The sequence below is a fragment of the Cynocephalus volans genome, chromosome 2, assembly GCF_027409185.1.
Source record: "Cynocephalus volans isolate mCynVol1 chromosome 2, mCynVol1.pri, whole genome shotgun sequence".
In the NCBI taxonomy this organism is placed as follows: Eukaryota; Metazoa; Chordata; class Mammalia; order Dermoptera; family Cynocephalidae; genus Cynocephalus; species Cynocephalus volans.
Genome location: NC_084461.1, coordinates 207,548,759 through 207,569,094, shown reverse-complemented (window position 1 = coordinate 207,569,094; position 20,336 = coordinate 207,548,759). Strand labels below are relative to the sequence as shown.

General features: G+C 36.8%; 1 protein-coding gene and 1 non-coding gene across 8 annotated transcripts in view; one reads left to right on the top strand and one right to left on the bottom strand.

The window, feature by feature from the left end:
• The window catches only part of SPECC1L (sperm antigen with calponin homology and coiled-coil domains 1 like), a 138,896-nt gene that overhangs the window by 59,979 nt on the left and 58,581 nt on the right, over positions 1 to 20,336 (bottom strand). For all 7 annotated transcript variants that reach the window (XM_063085323.1, XM_063085326.1, XM_063085324.1 and 4 more), the window contains 5 exons: positions 14,248 to 14,321; positions 12,965 to 13,140; positions 9,409 to 9,572; positions 6,065 to 6,156; positions 573 to 663 (listed from right to left, as the gene is read on the bottom strand). In XM_063085323.1, coding sequence (XP_062941393.1) covers positions 573 to 663; positions 6,065 to 6,156; positions 9,409 to 9,572; positions 12,965 to 13,140; positions 14,248 to 14,321 — 597 coding nt within the window. The remainder of the gene's footprint in view (positions 1 to 572; positions 664 to 6,064; positions 6,157 to 9,408; positions 9,573 to 12,964; positions 13,141 to 14,247; positions 14,322 to 20,336) is intronic.
• LOC134371378 (small nucleolar RNA SNORA3/SNORA45 family) lies at positions 14,722 to 14,845 on the top strand. Its single transcript, XR_010022804.1, has one exon. It is a non-coding gene; the product is annotated as a small nucleolar RNA SNORA3/SNORA45 family (small nucleolar RNA).

Sequence of the window (20,336 nt, the reverse complement as noted above, 5' to 3'; positions counted from 1 at the left end):
GGCATTGTGAGATAAGAGGAGCCCAGACCTCAAAAGGAGGGAGACTTGGATTCTGGTGCTGGCTCTACAATCAAGAGCTGTGTGAAAACAGGCAAGCCCCTTCCCAAGGGCTCCAAAGCCTCACCTTCCAGAGTCTCGGCTTCTTCTATGAACAACAATATACAGTGAAGAGATCCAAAGAATGAGCTCTGGAGTAAGGCTTCCTGGGGCTTCTGTTCATTAACTATGTTAACTTGAGTTAAATTATTTAGCTTCACAAAGCCCCATTTTTATTGTCTGTAAAATGGAAATGACAATAATTCATATCCCATGAAGAACTGTGACGATAGTGCCTAGCAACGGTCTGTACTCTCTATTACCTATTATAATGTTATGAGAGAGTTGTTGTAAAAGATGCACTTAATAACTAATTTCCCCACTCAAGACATATAATAAACTTCTGGTAAAGATGTATACCAGACTCGCTGAAATAATGTCAAAAGTAAAGAAAATAACAATTTAGTTCAACAAAGAAGCCAGAACAATCCAAAAATTAACAAAAAAAATGAAATGTTGTGACATATTAGATGTACCTTGAACAGGGATTTCCCCATAGTTTGTTCTCTTATCTGACAGGGCCGTCAGAGGTTTGGATGTTGAGACTGGTCCACTTATGGAATGTCTCTGAAATCATAAGATAAACAGTATCAAAATTAGGTTAAATCTAGTGTTGGGATTCACGAAGAAAGTAAATGTTGCAGAGAGTAAATATTTAGCTATGAATTTGCATAATTCCTTCCATACTGCTATAGTAAGGTTGTAACACATACATACTACAAGCATAAAATGTGACTGATATACTTTTTAAAAAATTAAACTTATTATGAGGTAACTGTAGATTCACATGCAGTTGTTTGTAAGAAATAATATAGAGAGATCCTGTGTGCTCATTGCTGTTTCTTCCAGTAGTAATACCTTGTAAATCTACAGCAGAACCACAACCACAGGATACTGAAATTGATATAATCAAGATACAAAACACTTCCATCACCACAAGGATCCTGCCTGCGGCCCTTTTGTATAGTCACACTCACCTTTCCCCCTCATTGTGCAGGTCTTACACACATTTTGTTAAATTTATTGCTAAGTACTTCAATTTCAAATTGTCCGCGCTAGTATACAGAAATACAAAAGATTTTTGTATAGTGTCCTGATATCCTGTAACACTGCTCAACTCAAGCTTTTTTGCGGATTCTTTAAAATTTTCTACATGAGTGACCATGTCATCTGCAAATAATGACAGTTTAACTTCTACATTTCTAAACTTTATCTTCCATTTTTTTTGCAGGGGTGAAGAAGGGCCTTACCGCACAGTGCAGGAGGTCCAGCAAAATAAAAAAAGTAGTGAGAGTGGATACCCTTGCCTTATTCCCAATCCTAGAGGCAAAGCACTCAGTCTCTCCATTAAGTATGATGTTAGCTGTAGACTTTCCAGAGATCCCCTTTAGTAGGTTGAAGAAATTCCCTTCTATTTCTAGTTTGCTGAGAGTTTTTACCATGAATACATGCGAAGTTTTGTAGAATTTTTCTCTACAGATATTGAGATTAATGTCTTTTTTTTCTCCTTTATTCTTTTGAGGTAAATTTTAACCTTGCGTTCCTGGGATAAACCACACATGGTAATGGTGGATTATCATCTTTATACGTTGCTGTATTTAATTTGTTAATATGTTCTCTAAAGCTTGTATCTGTATTCATGAGGGACACCAGTTAGCAATTTTTTTTGGTAATGTGTATCTGGCTTTGCTATCAAGGAATGCTGTCCTCAAAAAATAAACTGGGAAGTCTTCTTTCTCTTATGTTTTCTGAAAGAGTTTGTGTAGAATTTATATCTCCCACAAAGATTTGATTGAATTCACTAGTAAAATCACATGGGCCTAAGTTTTGCTTTTGTAGGAAGGTTTTTTATATTAAACTTTTACTTTGAAATAGTTATGGAAAGTTGCAGAGACACTACAGAGAAGTCCTAAGTACTCTTTATCCATTTTCCCCCAATGGTCTGCAGATGATGAATTCCCTCAGCTTTTGTTTGTCTAACAAATTTTAATTTTACCTTTTTTGGGGGAAGATATTCAATTCTAAATTGACAGCTGTTCTTTCAGCATTTGGAAATGTCATTCCATCATCTTCTGACTTGCATAGTTTCTAACTAGAAGTCTGTGTTAATTCTTACCTGGCTATTGTTAATAGTTCATCATCATCACCAGTTTTCAGCAGTGCCTTGGTGTGAGGCATGCATGCATGTTTATGTTTATCTTGCTTGGGTTTGCTGATTTTCTTGGATCTGAGTGTATAATTTCAATAAAATGTGGATAAAGTTTGGCTATTATTTCTTCAAATTTTTTTTCTGACACACACCCCCTTTTTTCCTTGAACTGAAATTCCAGGTATGTAAGACCACTTGTTTTTATCCCACAAGTCAGAGGCTCAGCTCATTTTTTCCCAGTCTTTTTTCTTCTTTGAGTCATTATGGATATGTTCTACTGCTATGTCTTCAAATGTACTGATCTTTTCCTCTGTTCTTTCTCATATCTTCCACTTCTCTCTTCATTATGTGCATGTTTCCCTATACATCCTCAAGCATGGAGAGCATATTAATGTGTGCTAATTCCATCATTTCTATCCTTTCCAGGTCTGCATCTACTGACTGATTTTTCTCCTAGTTACAGATCACATTTTCTTGCTGCTTCATTGTCTAGTAATTTTTTGTTACATGCCAGACTGTGGATTTTCTAATACTGAGTCTGGTATTTTGTCGTATTCCTTTAAAGATCAGACTTTGTTCTGGCAGGTAAGTAAGCTACTATATTAGTTATCTATGCTGCATGACAAATTACCCCCCAAATTTTAGTGGCTTAAAAAACATTTATGATCTCATAATTTCTACGGATCAGAAAACTCAGCTCGGTGACCCTAGCTCAAGGCCTCTCACGAGGAAACAATCAAGCTGTCAGCAGGGGCTGCAGTTATCTTGAGGACAGATTGGGGTTAAGATCTGCTTCCAGGCTAATCTACATGGTGGTTGGCAAGCGTCGGAAAATCTGCCTCCAAGCTTACTTATGTGGGCCTCTCCAGAGAGTTGGCTCACAACATGGCAACTGGGTTCCCCCAGAGTGAGTGGATCTAAGAGACAGCAAGAGAGGACACTCAAGTTTTTATAACTTTCTCTTGAAAAAGTTTTTATAACTTTGTCTTGGAAGTGACATCCCATCATTTCTGCCATATTCTGTTCATTAGAAGCAAATTATGAAGTCCAACCAACATTCAATAGGAGATTACCCAAGGAGTATCTATCAGGAGGTGAGGATCACTGAGAAGCATTTTAGAGGCTGCCTACCACAGTTACCTATGGATCACAATTACTTACAGTCCTTTAGAAGCTTATTTTTAAGTCTTTTAAGGCAGATCTAGGATAGAATTCACCCTAGGGCTATTTAGTTCCACTTTTAGATATGGCCCTTTAGGGGTCTCTACTGAATGTTCCATCTATTCAAGGAGTTTTCTCCACAGTGGCTGGTGGGAACTCAAATGATTCCCTGCCCTGGGTGGGCTTATGGGAAGTGTCTGATCTTTCCCTGTATCTGCTCCTGGGAAATTGTTCTTGCCCAGTCTTGTGAGGTCTCATTCTATGCATGTACACACTGGCATTCAGGCAAAGACTCAAAGAGGTTCCCGATATGTAGATTTCTGAACCACTTTCTCTATGTAGCTCTCTATGTAGTACTCCTCCCAGGTACTCTGCCCTACAAATTCCAGCAGTCTCATTCTCCCTGAACATTGATTTGTGTCTCCTCAGCTCCCATTGGTTTCTCCTTTCCTGCTCCCTGTGGGTTCATCTTCTGTGCACCACCATGTGGAAATTGCCTCTAGGAAAAGACTGTGGGCCATAGTAGGACTTACACCATTTCTTAACTTTTTTGTTTTGTTTTGTTTTCGTTTTTCTGACCGGTAAGGGGATCACAATCCTCTGCACGGTGTCGTCTGCACCACGCTCAGCCAGTGAGGGCACCGGCCATCCCTATATAGGATCCGAACCCAGGGCCTTGGCGCTACCAGCGCCACACTCTCCCAAGTGAGCCACAGGGCCGGCCCTTAACTTTTTTTCAGGGATCACAGTCTTCTACTGCTTTTTGCACAATGTCTAAAAATAATTGCTGCGTATATTTTGTCCAGCTTTTTAGTTATCTGTAATAATCCAGCCTCTGTTATCCCTTCATGGCCAGAAGGAGAATTCCTAGCCAGGGAGTTCTGGAAAAACTAACAGCCCCAATCTTGGGCCCCAGTCCCTAGAGATTCTGGTTCACTAGGATGAGTCCAGGGAATTTGTGTGTTAAAAACCCTCCACGTGGTCTTTATATGCGATTAGGTTTGAGAAGCACTGTACTAACTGAACATGTGGTAAAAAGCTACTAAAAAGCTACTAAATGTAGCTTGTAATTATTAGCTTATATCAAATTACCAAAATGAGGTTTCTTAAGTTTATAAAGATTTACAAAGTGATGCCTTGTACATTAAACTTCAACTGATAAACACTCCTTAGAGAAACATCTTATTTGAAGTTTATTAATATTTGGCACCTTTATTTTGCTTTTATATATATCTCCAGATCTTTGGGAAAAGTTTGATTAATAGAAAGTATATAAAAAGCATTAAAGCTGTAGGTGGAATATGGAATTCCCTCTGCCTTCCTTTTAAAGTCAGCCATAACATTTTGTACAAACATGCAAATTTAAAACCACTAACTTGCAACATTACAAATACAGAGGGAGCACACTTTTACCCTAAATTTTACAAAGAGAAAGTTAAAAAATTCACTTACGAAACACATAGCACAACAGTATCAACTCAGAAAGAAAATGCTCCCAAATTCTATAATATTTTAGGGAAGAGGTACAGCCAAAGTTCCCCATATCACAGTACAGTAGTTTTTAGCCCATTTTTCCTTTGGCTACTCTTCTCACCTATGTGGAAGTACTCCACCTCAGCCACACTTTCCAAAAGTTGAATAAAGGGCAAAATGAGAGGGCATCTTGAGCGCTTCAGACTAACAACCATCTGTCCTGATTCTGGTCTACATTTCCACAATGGCAAGGAAGAACAACTTCTGAAATGTTTATAATGGATCAGTAACACCCTTGTGCAAGAATGTTACAAAATGTCCCCCAATGAATCATGCTTCTCTGAAATCATGCCTTGTGCAGAATCAGAGCTGGTCCTATGACATGCTTGGACCACAAGAGTGGGACAGAAATGACAGTGTCCAAGTTCCAAGCCTAGGTCTTAAAATGCTTTGCTAACTTCTATTTTCATTCTCGTGGAGCTAGAGATACCATGGAGTGAAGGAGCCTGAGAAGAAAAATCTCATGGACAGAACATCCTGGCATCATGCTGAGCCCAGGCCCAGCCCACAGTCTGGGTGAGTGCAGTTGCAGGAGTGAACACAGGCAAAACCAGCAAAGAATTGCTTAGTCAAACCAGAGAAATGTAAAAAATAATAAAATTGCTATTTTAAGCCACTAAATTTGCAAGCGATTTGCTATGCAGCAGAGGCTGAGACATACCAACTACATACTTAGAGAGGTGTCTTAGTGCATAGGCTCTGAAGCCAGACTGCACAGGTTCCAATCCCAGCTCTACCACTTCTTAATTGTATAAACCCGAGCAAGCTACTTAACCCTTCTGGGCCTCAGTTTACATATGTGAAAAATCGGGATAAGAATAGTACCTAATACACAACAGAGTTCTAAGAATTACATGAGTTAACATTATTGAGCATTCAGTAACAGTGTAGAGCACATAATAAGTATTCACTTGATGTTAACTATCATAATTGTTAGACTTTTTCAGGACAACAAAATTTTTCTCAACTAAGGATATCCACAGTATTTTAGAAAATATATCCTAAATACATCCCTCATGAGGTAGCTATTTGCCCACCTGACCTGTGTGTAAATAATTTTGAAGACAAGGACTTAACTTTCAGATTCTGAGGCCTCCAGGGGTTTCCATGGTCCCAGGCACTTACCTGCATAGGAGATACAGCTGCTGCAGGAGGGGTTTTCATAGGACTTGGACTCAGAGGTGTTCGAGGAATTGTAGCTGCAGCAGGGTTTGGTACTACAAAAATAAACAAGCAAGCAAATAATGAATGCATCACAGTGCAATAAAAGCTTTCCTAAATGGTCTCCACTTACATATTCACCAGATTAACCAGTGCTCTTGAATCCCCCTGGAAACTGTCTTGGCTGATGCTTCACCTATGCTGAACGTACACAGCCATGCCCCAGCACGCAAATGCTTTTCCTCTCACTAGGTGAACTGTTTCCTGAGAACAGTTGTGCTTATTCCCAACACTAGTTACACCAGTCATTTAATTTTTACTATTTAGTTACATTATGTGGTTAAAGTGCTCCATAAACCAATGAAATCCAAGTACAAAAAAAACCCCAAGAGGAGTATTTCTGTAACTGCAGCAGGTAAGAAGCTTGGCACATAGTAGACGTTCAATAACCGTGTATTAAATGAAAGAATGGTCAACTCCTGCTCATTCATCTTCACTTCTACCTACAGAGTTAATCACTTCATTCACATGTATTTCCTGATTTGTATTTAATGCAGGAATGTGTTATTATTTGTCTGCATATTAGTTTCCCTCTCTAGACTGAACTGCTCAAAAGCAGTTTATTTTTTCTAATTAATTATTTCTAGATACTTGGACTTAGCACAGATTCTGGTAAAGGCCACATAAAAATGGTTATTTACTTGAAGCTGAATTAAATTCAAAATCGGACATGCAAATGAACTCAGGCACATCACAGAGCATAGCAACAGGAAGCAGATCACTGAACTTTTCTATGCAGCCAAGTACTCATATTAAGAATTGATATCTTTTGATATATTCTTTTACAATCTACCTATTGCTAGACAGTGAATAACTCACACAAATACAATTTATGACCCTCATTGGAGTTTACAATGTATTCATTTTTACTTAGATAAAATTCACATAACATAAAGTCAACCATTTAAAATTGTACAATTCAGTGGCATTTAGTACCCTCACAATATTGTGTGACCATCACCTGTACCTAGTTCCAAAATATTTTCATCACCCTAAAAGGAAATCCAGTACCTGTTAAGCAGTCACTCCCCAGCTACCCCTCCCTGCAGCCCCTGGCAATCACCAACTTGCTTTCTGTCTCTATGGATTGACCGACTGTGCGTAGTTCACATATATAGAATCTACAACATGTGGCCTGTTGTGTCTGGCTTCTTTCACTTAGCATAGTGTAAAGGTTCATCTGTGTTGTAACATGTATGAATTCTTCATTCCTTCTTAAGACTAAATAATACTGTATAAATATATTACACTTTGTTTAGCCATTCAACCAGTGCATGGACACTTAGGTCGCTTCCACGTCTTGGCTATTGTGAATAGTGCTGCTGTGTACATTCATGTACAAGTACTTGTCTGAATATCTATTTTCAAATATTTTGAATATATAACTAGAAGTGAAATTGCTGGGTCATTTAGATGCATTTTATTACAAAACAACATATTTGCTTTTTAAAAAAAATCAGTATAGAAGCAGATGTGTTTTTCTTTCATTAAAGCCTATTTTATTAATATTTTGAATAGTTGCACAATTTTAATTTAGTGTATACATCCCACTATCATTTTATTTTAGAAGTATATATTTTTTAAAGATCTCCTTTCCTCTTACCATCATATCAGAGGTAGCAACTAACAACAGCTCTGAATGTGACTTTCTTGCACTTTTTTTTAATGCAAATACATTTAACTATGTACTTTCAAAAACCCAAATAAGATCATACTGTGCATGCACTCTGGTGTGCAACTCACTATAAAGGACTGCAAAGCAACTGATCAGGTGTCACACTCATATAAAAGATTTCAGACATGTTTTAACATTGGTACTTTAAGATCTATCTCATCCTTATTAAAAGATGTATAGTACTCCACTGTATCACATCGGGTCATAATTGTCTTAATTCTTTTAATGAGCATTTGAGTAATTTCCAGGTTTTCCTTTTTTTTTTTTCTTCAAACAATGCTATATTGAAAACTGTATGTGTGTGTGTGTGTGTGTGTGTGTGTATCTTTATACACTTGTGCCAGTATTATGTATAAGAACTTCAGGGTCTGTGAATGTGGCATTTTAAATTGGAAGATATTGCCTAAGTGCCTGCACAATGTCTATACCAACCACGTGTATGAGTACACACGTGATTTCTGCTCTACTTTTAAGTCAAAGAAAACTCATTTGTGTATAATGAGAATACAGATTTCAGTGGCCTGACACAAAGTTTAATGAATTTCTACATGGAAATTTAAGCTTTAGGACATATCATAATTAGTTGTTTAAAAAAAAAACCCCAACATCTCTTTCCCTTTCCCAGAGCTAAGGAGGTTAGAAAGATGAAAACGAGCCAGTCATTTGAAGGTGGGGAGGGAGATCTTCCGGGCACAGAGCAGAACTTGTGTGACATTGAGCCCAGCTTGTTTCAGAACCTGAAGTACAGTGAGTGTAGTTAGACTTAGAGGGCAGGGGAAGAGTGGTTCGACTGAGGTAAGAGGTAGGCAGGGGTCAGACCACACAGGCACTGTGGATAGGAATTTCATTCCAACTATAATAAAGCAATTAAAGGTTTAAGCAAGAAAAGATCTATCATGAAATGAAAAAGGAAGACTAATTAGGAGGTTACTAAAATCAGTAGTTGACGGTAGCTTGAACTAAAGACTGTGCCCCTAGAGCTGGAGAGAAGCAGACAGAGCAAAGATGTCCATGTTGGAGGCAGGATCAATAGGACTTACTGATAATGGATTAGATGTGGGGATGGAGAAGAAGGAAGATTTATAAAGATTCCTAGATTTCTGGTTTAATCAACTGGGTGGAATGTGCTGCCATTTACACATGGGGAAAGACTGCAGTTGGGAGACAGGATTTGGTTATGGACATAAGATGTCTAGGAGACACTGAGTGTCAGTGTTAGGTAGGCATATGGAGAGACAAGACTGGGAGAGATCAGAGGAAGGAAAAGAGCTAAAGTTATATACATCTGAAAATTTTTAAGCACAGAGAGAATATTCAAAGTCACAGGAGTATGCATGATCCACCTAGGGAGAAAAGACACATTTCTGCATAAGGTTAAGGTGGAGTCTGAGACCAACACCTTTGAAGCTGAATAGATCCCAAATCTCCTATTAAAGTTCACCTTATATTAAGACTAATTCATTAATATTATATGAAAGTTGATGAGACTAAGAGACCAAGATGGTAAAGAATATCAAACTAGACCACAGTACATATGGTAGGTTAATATGACTCATGCCCCTAGCACAATTACCTTGAGATGCACTGTCGAAGGACTTGATGAGGGTTTTTACTGTAGGGGTTGGCTCAGAAGAAGTCGAGGACCTTCTACTCAGTCCCATCCCTTGCCTTAAGGCTGCCAAATCTCTCTCAACAGCATTCATGTAGTTGTATACACGGCCTCGCTCCTCTTCTTGCCTGAAAACATTGAAATTAGGATATTTTTACATATAGATTAGAAAGTACACGTTTTCCCCTCCCAAAGCAAAAGCATTAAAAAGTCTCTGTTTTTATTTTTTTATTTTTTTATTTTTATTATTTTTATTTTTTTTATTTTTTTATTTTTTAAAAGTCTCTGTTTTTAAAAAATCGTATCAGTTGAGCTCAGTAAATTACCTGGTCTAATATTCTCATTTGCTTGGTAAATACCAGGAAATTATATTAAAATTTTTATATCAGGTTATCCTAAGTAAGTTAAGTAACCATCAAATTCCACTTTCATCTAAGTAAGTGAAAGGTGAGGACATCAGTAATCAATTAGCAATAAAATGGGAGGCAGACTGGCCAAAGATCCTGACTTAGACTGGGAATTCTGGGTTCTGTGCTGCTGAGAAGGCCTGGCCCTTCTCAGGAGCAGGGGATTCAACAGTAGATATGGATACTGGAGCTAACTAATATGCCCTGCTTAGACATGGAAATACAAAAAAATGAAACCAAAGCCCATAATTTTAAAAAACAGAACAAGAAAACTACTGTAGTTTCCAAATAGAATTTCTACAAAGAAAAAAGAGCCAGGCCCATATTAGTAACATGAGTCCTCTAGAAGCTCAGTGTGATGCATCCTCAGTCATCTAAAAAATCAATTCCATCTCATTTCTGGCTCACTCTAAATCACTGAGCTAACTAACACAAAAGTTTTCATCTGTAATGAGATTATAATTCCAGAGTTTGTACACGTCATATAACTATCAAGTACATTTACAGGTGGACAAAAATTAAGCCAGTTCTTAGGAAAATTGGTCTATCGTGATCATTTAGCTCTTCTAGCAGGTTTTTTTTTGTCTCAAGATGTACCACAGGGTCTCATGTTCAGCTAGTTGTCAGGATTAAAGAATCTGTAACAGCAATTACCAAACTTTTTCGTCTTAGAGTCCCTTTCCACTCCTAAAAATGACTGAGGCCCCCCCCGCAAAAGCTTTTGTTTATGTGGGTTTTCTTCCATTAAATTAACTTAAAACAAAGAAATACATAAAACATTAATTCACCTAAAAATAAAAATAAACCCTGAACTTACTAACATGATTAACATATTTTTACAAAAAATAACTATATTCCCAAAGCACAAAAAAAAAAAAAGTACAAAGAGTGGCAGTATTTTACATTTCGGGCTATCTCTTTAATGTCTGGCTTAATAGAAGACAGCTAAATTCTCATTTATTCTATATTCTATCTATTGTGATATGAAAAAAGCAGGTCTCGTATGCATATACAGTTGGAAAAGGGAAGAATGTTTTAATAGCCTTTTTAGATAACTGCAGCTATTCCTCTCTGACACTGCACCAAAACGCAACAAGTGATATTAAAAGTAAGTTGGGATGCAGAATCTGAAACCATATAAATGAACTTTTCCTATCTTTGTCCATTAAAATCCACTGGTCTATTTTGTAGTCTGAATGGATCTTTTACACATACATGATTGTAACATCATGCATTGGTCATAAGGAAAATATTGGTTCAGTGAGTTAAACAGATTTTCCAAATGCCTGTCATTATACCATATATTTTCTGAAAGTCACATGTGTTAACATCACCAATGACCTCATCAGAAAACTTTTTAAATATGGAAGTTGCCAAGCTCACGATGGCAAATAAAAGTTTTCCAAAATCCTAATGTTCACGTGAAAGCCCATATTTTATCACTGGCAACAAATACTGTCAGTTGTTTTCCTTGAAGTGACAGGCTCTCTTAATCATTTTTAAGAAATATCCACCAAATACAAAAGTCTGAAAATCCACAGTTTGCCTGTCATTCTCAAGGAAAAATGACGTTCCATGAAAAAAGAAAGTAGCTCAAACTAACAGGATCACACCATGCTTTCCTCAAGACAACCTCATAGTGCAGCATCCTGCAGGTACAGATGAAGTGCTTTTTATGTACTTCCTATTTTGACATACAGAATGTGGAAAAGAGTGTATTCAGGGACCAGGATTTATAAAATTAATAATTTACTGCTTCACTAATGACATCTTTAAATGAAACCTGCATTTTTCTAACCTACAATTTTCTAACCTTCTACATTTCTTGCTAACAGTTTACAATTGCTTTTCACTATCAGTGCAAAAGTCAACACAGTGAAAAGGGCAAACAATGTGTTAATATTATTATAAAAAGTTTGACCTTACAGACCTCCTGAAAGGGTCTTGGGGACGCCCAGAAATCTACAGACCTCACTTTGAGAGCCACTGCTCTACAAAATGCTTCCTCTTTTAGGAGGTACATCTTTTAAATATGTGTCTCAAAGACTGGTGAGTTTTCAGGATCCAATGGAATGATCCTAAAAGAGTAGAACTGCAGTCATTCAGGATAACTGTAAAAATGAAGCAATTCTGATATGCTATTTATTTAATAGCATACAGGGAAAAAAAGTAATTTAATACAAGTTTTATACCAGTGGAGAAACAATAATCTGCCTCATTCCATGTTCTATATTAAAAGACTTAAGGAAGCCAATGAAAGATGTTTAGCAATACTTTTCACTGAGCCAGACAATAGAGCTAGGCAATAATAAAGTAAAATAGCTTTTCAAAGACATACTGTTAGTTTTCTAAATTTTTTCCCCAAGCTTACTTAAGAATTACTCAAAGTAAGGAATAATCAAATTCTTAATAATAACCTCAAACACAAAAATACTATTTCCCACTCAGCTCAGAGTACAAATGCTATCTCATCTAATAATTATGTGTTTCCAACGATCTCTAAGTTAGATGGGGGAAAAATACTATTGTGAAGATTCATGTGGTTATAAGAAAAAAAAGTGAAAATTTCTCAAGTGAGTGATGGAGAGAAACTCACTTTGCATTCTTTACTTGCGTCTCTAAAAATACAAGCTAAAATATATTAGTCATTGCCCTGAGCACTTTGCAGGCATTATCTTATTTAATCCTTATAACAACACTATAAAGCAGGTAGTACTGTCTCCATTTTGAAGATGAGAAAACTGAGGCTTGGGAAAGTTAAGGTTCCTGACCAAGATTACACAGCTACTAAGAGGAACAGCCAGACAGGAGCCAAGTCTGTCTCCAGAGTCCACGTCCTTAATCATGAGGCTATAATCTAAAGTAACAGGAATGGATTGTGGGGATAGGGAAAAGGAGGGAATTTTAATGTACCCTTTTGCCAGGGACCATTCTGGCTTCCTCCAGAGTTGTGGATCATTGACACTGATAGACACTGACAAAAATTCTGAAAGATCCATATAGACTGCACCCAGAAAACCCAGTAGTGTTTTCTTTCTGCAATACGTCACAAAATTGGGACTTAAGTGTTCTCTACTGAAACCTAAGTATACAACTGGCTTCTCAAAACATACTTGCGTGACTTTATTTCCTCCAGTTCTTTTGTGAGTTTCTCATTTTTTTCTTGAGCCTCATGTAACCGGCGCTTCAGATCGCCAATCTCCTCTTGGGCTTCAGATTTAATGTCATTTGCAATGACTACTGCAGTCTGGAGATCAGCTTGAAACTGCCGCCATTCTGCAGACTCTTCCTATATTAAAAGACTAAATCTTTATTTCCAAAAGAGAGCAATGAAGACTTATTTTAAAGCAATAAAATTTGTTTATGATTAGATTCCTTTAAATGCATTGTATTCCCAAATGATGATTTTTTTTTTTTAATCCCAGGGAATTGCTATTGTCTATTTCTAACAGGCAATGCCACTATTATTAATGAACTTGTTCTTAATGTGGAAAAGATTTCCCAGCTACCCTGCTTACGGAGACATCAAGCACTTGAAGTGCTCACTAAATAATAATAACGTCAAGCCTCCTTTCCTGATGCAAGTTTCAAAGCAAGCCTTACAAAAATAAACATCAAATTTCACAGAGCTTTACCTCTGAAAAGCTCAAGAAGGTATATAAATGGTATGTGAACCATACAGTAAAAACTATAAATATCCTTACATCAAAAACAGGGGGGAAAAAAAAATCAAAAGTAAAGGAAAAGGAAGAGGAAGCCCGAAGAAAAACATTAAAATAATATAGGCAGACAAAATTATACAAAGAGGCGGTAAGGAACTGTATGGTCCGTTGCTTCCCACAGTCATGGAGGATGCGGGTGTGGCTGGGTGGGGAAGTCTCCCCGGGGGCTCACCTCCACTAGAACCACAGCTGGGCCATGCCTGGGCCCAGTGTCCCTTCACCACCAAAGCAAAATTTCTGACATCGCAAAGGCAGTCCGAGCAACTGTGGAATGACCCAAACTGTGAAATTAGCTTTTTCCCCACCCTCTGTATCATAGCAACACTGCTGATGACAAGCTAATCAAAATCACAGAATAAAGAAAATTCATATAAAAACAGCTTAATTTGTGACACTTTATGATCAAAAGCAAATAAACTTCCCAAAATATAACACTTGTTTTTTAACGAATCTTTCTAAAATTACGACCCATAAATTATGAGTACATTCTTCTACTCAAAATCTAGCACCACTCCCACTTTGAAATGACAGCATTTGATTTCTGCCCGAAGCCCAATGGTTCAATATTATCACTGTATCTAAAGCTTAAGATGATTGATCACATGGTCAATGACTACACCTCAAACTTAAGAAAACTATGTTTTCTAATGAGAATACAAGAAGATTTATCCTACCCGAAGTCTCCTGTGGAGTGTCTTGATTTCTCTTTCCATGTCATGTTTTTGGTCCTGGAGTTTTTTAACTGTATCTGGAAAGACCACAATAGTTTAAATATTTATTCTTAGAGCTGTGTTCAAAAGGCATAATATAAAGGGAGGAGGTACTTAAATATGACATTTTTAAAAAAGTTATCCTGCCCAAAGACCTTTTTATGAAAACTTTTAATATAAAACATTAAAGAATCCAAATATTAACCAATATTATTTTCTAAGGAAAATACCAAGTTAAAATCACAATATCTGGATCACTTCTTTCCTTAATGTCTTAATTCTGAAACAAAAAGTTAAGTAAAATCAATTGTTAGAAACATACATTTTTGGCACATAACCAATCAAAACAATGACTGCTATCAAAATGTGTACTTTTTCCTGGCCTACAGAGGATAGCTACCCCCCAAAAAAGTGAACTTTTAATCATAAGGGTTATTAACCTAAAGTATTCATGCAACAGCTCTTGTCCTGGTGTGCTAGAGTCCTCGGAGAGAATCTACTGGTCTTGATTCACTGGTGAGGGCAATCAGTGCCCCCACTAGTGCCCAGATCAGAAACACGGCAAAAAAAAAAAAAAATATATATATATATATATATATATATATATATATATTTATGCAAGCATAACTTCCTTTACACACTGGAATAAATTCCAAAAAAGTAAATTTATAAAATTAATTAAACAATTAACTGCATAATATCTAGGGGAGCCACTATTTAAATTAATACTATAGAAAATCTTTTTATAAAATAAAGAATATATTTATAAAGTAAATCAATAACTCCTCAAATTATTTATTGCATAAAAAGAATTTTCTTAGAACAACTTAATTCACTCTGTAAACATTTAATGAACACCAAGAAGATGCAAAGTACCATTCTAGATACAGTGGAGATACAAAGATGAAGACACAGCACAGGACAGTCCTTAATATTTCTCGGAACCAGAAATATAAAGAGAAGTCACATTCTATTTAGAAGCTCTGCTCTAAAATCCATGCATAAGGAAGAAATGCTTTAGGAGGAAACCATGCTGGTAACTGCAGCTCAGTAAATTTATCATAGCTGATTGCTTTGACAGTTTAGGAACCAATCACTTTTTGGTTAAGCACCAGAAAAGATATTTACATCTAGTGACAGATCCTTTACTCTGATTTTACTTACTGCCCCCTACCCCAGTAGATCCCTGTCTGGGTTCCAACTCTGCCTTATACAGACTTGTATATGTTGCTGCCAACTTTATCACATTTCTTTACACATCTGTCTCTACCACTAGACTGAAAACACTTCAAAGCCAGGAGCCATGTGGTGACTTCACAGCCCTAGCACCTGGCACATAACAGGACTTTAAAATGGAATGTATAAATCTGCAAACTAATAGTAGCAGTAAGAAAAAGTGATACTGAAATCATTACCTAGGGTTTCTTCAAACATTAGTATTTTACTGTTAGTTAACTATTTATTGTTAGGGACATCATAGCTATAAACGTTGGTATTTCTGAGTGAAGAATACTCTCTCCTATTCTTTACACTTAGTAGCAAGAAGCCAGGCAAAGTGAACACCTATGTGTTATGACGTGCAATCAAAAAAATCTTCCTCCAGCTAACAAATTATTAGTTTTTAATCAAGACTCTAAAGTATAAACATGCTGAGGTTTTTTCTTAGAGGGCTCATTATCTTCCTCATCCCAGTTCCATCAGGAACCTGGCTCTTCTGGAATCTCTGTGACATTATGCCTTTCATTTAATGTTGGCATATTTGTGTTCTGATTTTTTATTAAATGGCATAAATTCACTTCAGTAACAACATAAAGCCTAGAATATAACATTATATGTGCAATAATAATTATTATAACTATATAATAATGCTATTTTTTAAAAGCTGGATAAAAAGTAAATGAGATAAAATGTGAGGGGTGGGGTGGGGGTGGGGGTCAATTCTGGCAGCCAGCAGCTAACTTCCTCCCATTCATTGTCCCATAATTGTTTAATAAAGTCAAGGCCTATGAAATAAAAAGGATTCACATTTACTTATTAATTCAACAAATGTCTCATAAGTACCAACTTTGTGCCAGGCTTTTTTCTAGATGCTGAAGATATAAAGGAAAAGAAAAAAGATATAGTTCCTACCCTCTTAGAGACAGAAAGGCCAATCTTGTTTTGAGCTAGCAAAGGAGGACAGTTTCATATGCAAAAGATTAAACATTTGAAATCTGTCTCATGTACAACCTACTACTTCAGACCTCATTTAACCTAGAAACTAAGGGTCTAACAGGCCATCTAATCTGGTTAAGGGCAAAGTGGACACCAAGCTGAGTGGGGAAGCCCAATACCCTGATCCTTATCTCTTGAGGCAAGGATAGCTCATCAAAACAGCAAGGGAACTTGGTTCCTTGTGACTCAAACATGGGTGAATTCAGGGTTTCAATGATATTATCAGATACAGCTACAATTTAAGACCGGAAGCTGAAATACCTCTAGTGTTGAAAACACCAGGTGTTATGCCCTTCATTTATGCTATATCTGCTTATAAGCCAGAAATATTTTATAATGAAAACAAACAAGCAAACAAAAATGTTAGGGGTGTAATTTCTTTTCAATTTGCTGAAAATTGTTTTCCTTTTCTTCTGGTCACAAAGGACACATCTACTTATCTTTACACATAATGCACATAAGAGAAATGACAGTAAGTCTTACAACAGCTCACTTTTAACACCTATGTCTTGATTCTCAGGTGACATTTTAAGCTACATGGCTGCTTTAACTGCTCATAAAATCCCAAATTGCATTCATTTCTCTTGTTCTAATCTTCTTCTCTCTACCAACCTCTACTTTCATGGCCATAATCACTATTCTTAAAAGGACATTCTTCTGCCCTGGTACTACATGTTTATAATTGTCACATCTTATTACTCCTCCTTTTAAATAGAAGGCTGGCAGCCACTGGACATACTTAGAACAAAGTGCACTAAAAGTGCCTCTAGGGAATTTGACTTAAACTTTACAGTCATGCCTGTATTATCACTCTGAAATACAAAGTATTAAAAATGACAACAGGCTTTTTCCTCACTGGAAACAAAGGAGTTTGTGCTTAAGTTCTTGTTTTGAAGACTACTTAGCAAAACTTCCATCTAGCATGGTTAATGGTCACATAACAAGGCAGCATCACTCTGCACCTCTCCAGCCTCTGAAAGCAGTTTCCTCCTTCTTCAAGGTTTTCTTAGCGTGAGGACACTGCCATCTACTGTCTTCAACTCAAAAGCAACATTTATTTCCTCCAGATTTTCAAATTCGTTGGCGTATAGTTGTTTATAGTAGTCTCAAATGATTCCTTGTATTTCAGATGAATCAGTTGTAATATCGCCTTTTTCATTTCTAATTTTTGTTATTTGAATCTTCTCTCTCCTTTTTTTGTTAGCCATGCTAATGGTTTGTCAATTTTATTTATCTTTTCAAAAAACCAACTTTTTGATTCATTGATCTTTTGTATTGTTTTCTGCGTTTCAATTTCATTAAGTAATGATTTCTTTTCGTCTGCTAACTTTAGGTTTGGCTTGTTCTTGTTTTTCTAGTTCTTTAAGTGATATACAAATTCAATGCAATCCCCATCAAAATTCCAATGACATTCTTCTCAGAAATGGAAAGAACTATCCAGACATTTATATGGAATAATAAAAGACCACGCATAGCCAAAGCAATGCTGAGTAAAAAAAATAAAGCTAGAGGCATAACACTACCTGACTTTAAACTATACTACAAAGCTATAATAACCAAAACAGTATGGTACTTGCATAAAAACAGACACACTGATCAATGGAATAGAATATAGAATCCAGAAATCAACCCACACACTTACTGCCTTCTGATCTTTGACAAAGGCACCAAGCCTATACATTGGGGAAGAGACTGCCTCTTCAGCAAATGGTGCTGGGATAACTGGATATCCATATGCAGGAGAATGAAACTAGACCCATACCTCTCACCATATACTAAAATCAACTCAAAATGGATTAAGGATTTAAATATACACCCTGAAACAATAAAAGTTCTTAAAGAAAACATAGGAGAAACACTTCAGGAAATAGGACTGGACACAGACTTCATGAATATGACCCCAAAAGCACAGGCAACCAAAGGAAAAATAAACAAATGGAATTATATCAAACTAAAGAGTTTCTGCACAGCAAAAGAAACAATTAACAGAGTTAAAAGACAACCAACAGAGTGGGAGAAAATATTTGCAAAATATACATCTGACAAAGGATTAATATCCAGAACATACAAGGAACTCAAACAACTTTACAAGAAAAAAACAAGCAACCCAATTAAAAAATGGGCAAAAGAGCTAAGTAGGCATTTCTCTAAGGAAGATATACAAATGGCCAACAGACATATGAAAAAATGCTCAACATCACTCAGCATCCGGGAAATGCAAATCAAAACCACACTGAGATACCATCTCACCCCTGTTAGGATGGCTAAAATCCAAAAGACTCTGAAGGATAAATGCTGGCGAGGTTGCGGAGAAAAAGGAACTCTCATACATTGTTGGTGGGACTGCAAAATGGTGCAGCCTCTATGGAAAATGGTATGGAGGTTCCTCAAACAATTGCAGATAGATCTACCATATGACCCAGCTATCCCACTGCTGGGAATATACCCAGAGGAATGGAAATCATCAAGTCGAAGGTATACCTGTGCCCCAATGTTCATCGCAGCACTCTTTACAATAGCCAAGAGTTGGAACCAGCCCAAATGTCCATCATCGGATGAGTGGATACGGAAAATGTGGTATATCTACACGATGGAATACCACTCAGCTATAAAAACGAATGAAATACTGCCATTTGCAACAGCATGGATGGACCTTGAGAGAATTATATTAAGTGAAACAAGTCAGGCACAGAAAGAGAAATACCACATGTTCTCACTTATTGGTGGGAGATAAAAATAAATAAATAAATTCACACACACACACACACACACAAAAAAAAACGGGTGGGGGAAGAAGACATAACAACTACAATTCCTTAAAGTTGATACGACAAGCAAACAGAAAGCACATTGCTGGGTGGGAGGGAGGAGGGGGAGGAGGGAGGGAGGTTTTGGTAATGGGCCACAATAATCAACCACATTGTATATCGACAAAATAAAATTTAAATAAATAAATAAATAAATAAAAAATAAAATACTGATGCCAAAAGGGAGAAAAAAGTAAAAATAAAAGCTCTGGCATCACTTTGGGATGAATGAATGAATGAATGAATGAATGAATGAATAAATAAATAAATAAAATAGTATTTCTGGGTGTAAAAAAAAAGCAATATTTAATTCTACCAAAGAAGAACTACTATGATTTCCTTATTTTTTTAATTACAAATTATATCTAAATTCTGCCATGTTATTTTTATTCTAGAAATCAAGTAAATTGCTATTCTCACTGTTATCAGAACAACTTTGCTCGGAACAATTCTGGGCACTGCCCTGCCTGTTTAATAATGTGGTAAAAATAATGTGGTTTGATAATCTTTTCACCACCAAGGACCTACTGTCCCTGACAAATCAAGAATCCACTTTGGCTCCGGTTATATGCCCACCTATCACACAGATGTTACCAGGCAGCTACCAAAGGCACAGATCAACCTGTGACTCTTGGGGGTATAAAGTAATCAAAGTTCACAAGCAACCTTTCCTGCTCTCTGAATCCCTAGAAAACCATCAGCGTACTGGCACCAGCACTTAGTCAAAGTCTTGCTTCTGGTCAATTATCTCCAGGTGAAGTCCAGGTACAATTTTTAAAGGACGGGAAAGGACAAGAGTAAACAATCTGTTCAAAACCACACTTCAGGAGCGGGTGACTGGGGTGAGCAGTGTGTCCAAGCACCAGGCCACGGCTTTATTCCCATCCTAGAATTCCTGACATGGGAAGAGGACACAGATGAGTTTCAAATGAACCACTTTCTATTTTTCTTTACTTTTTATTTTACACATTTTTATTTTTCCCAGAAAAAGCAGATGTAACTTTTCCCCCTTGATTCTAAAGGTAATGCATA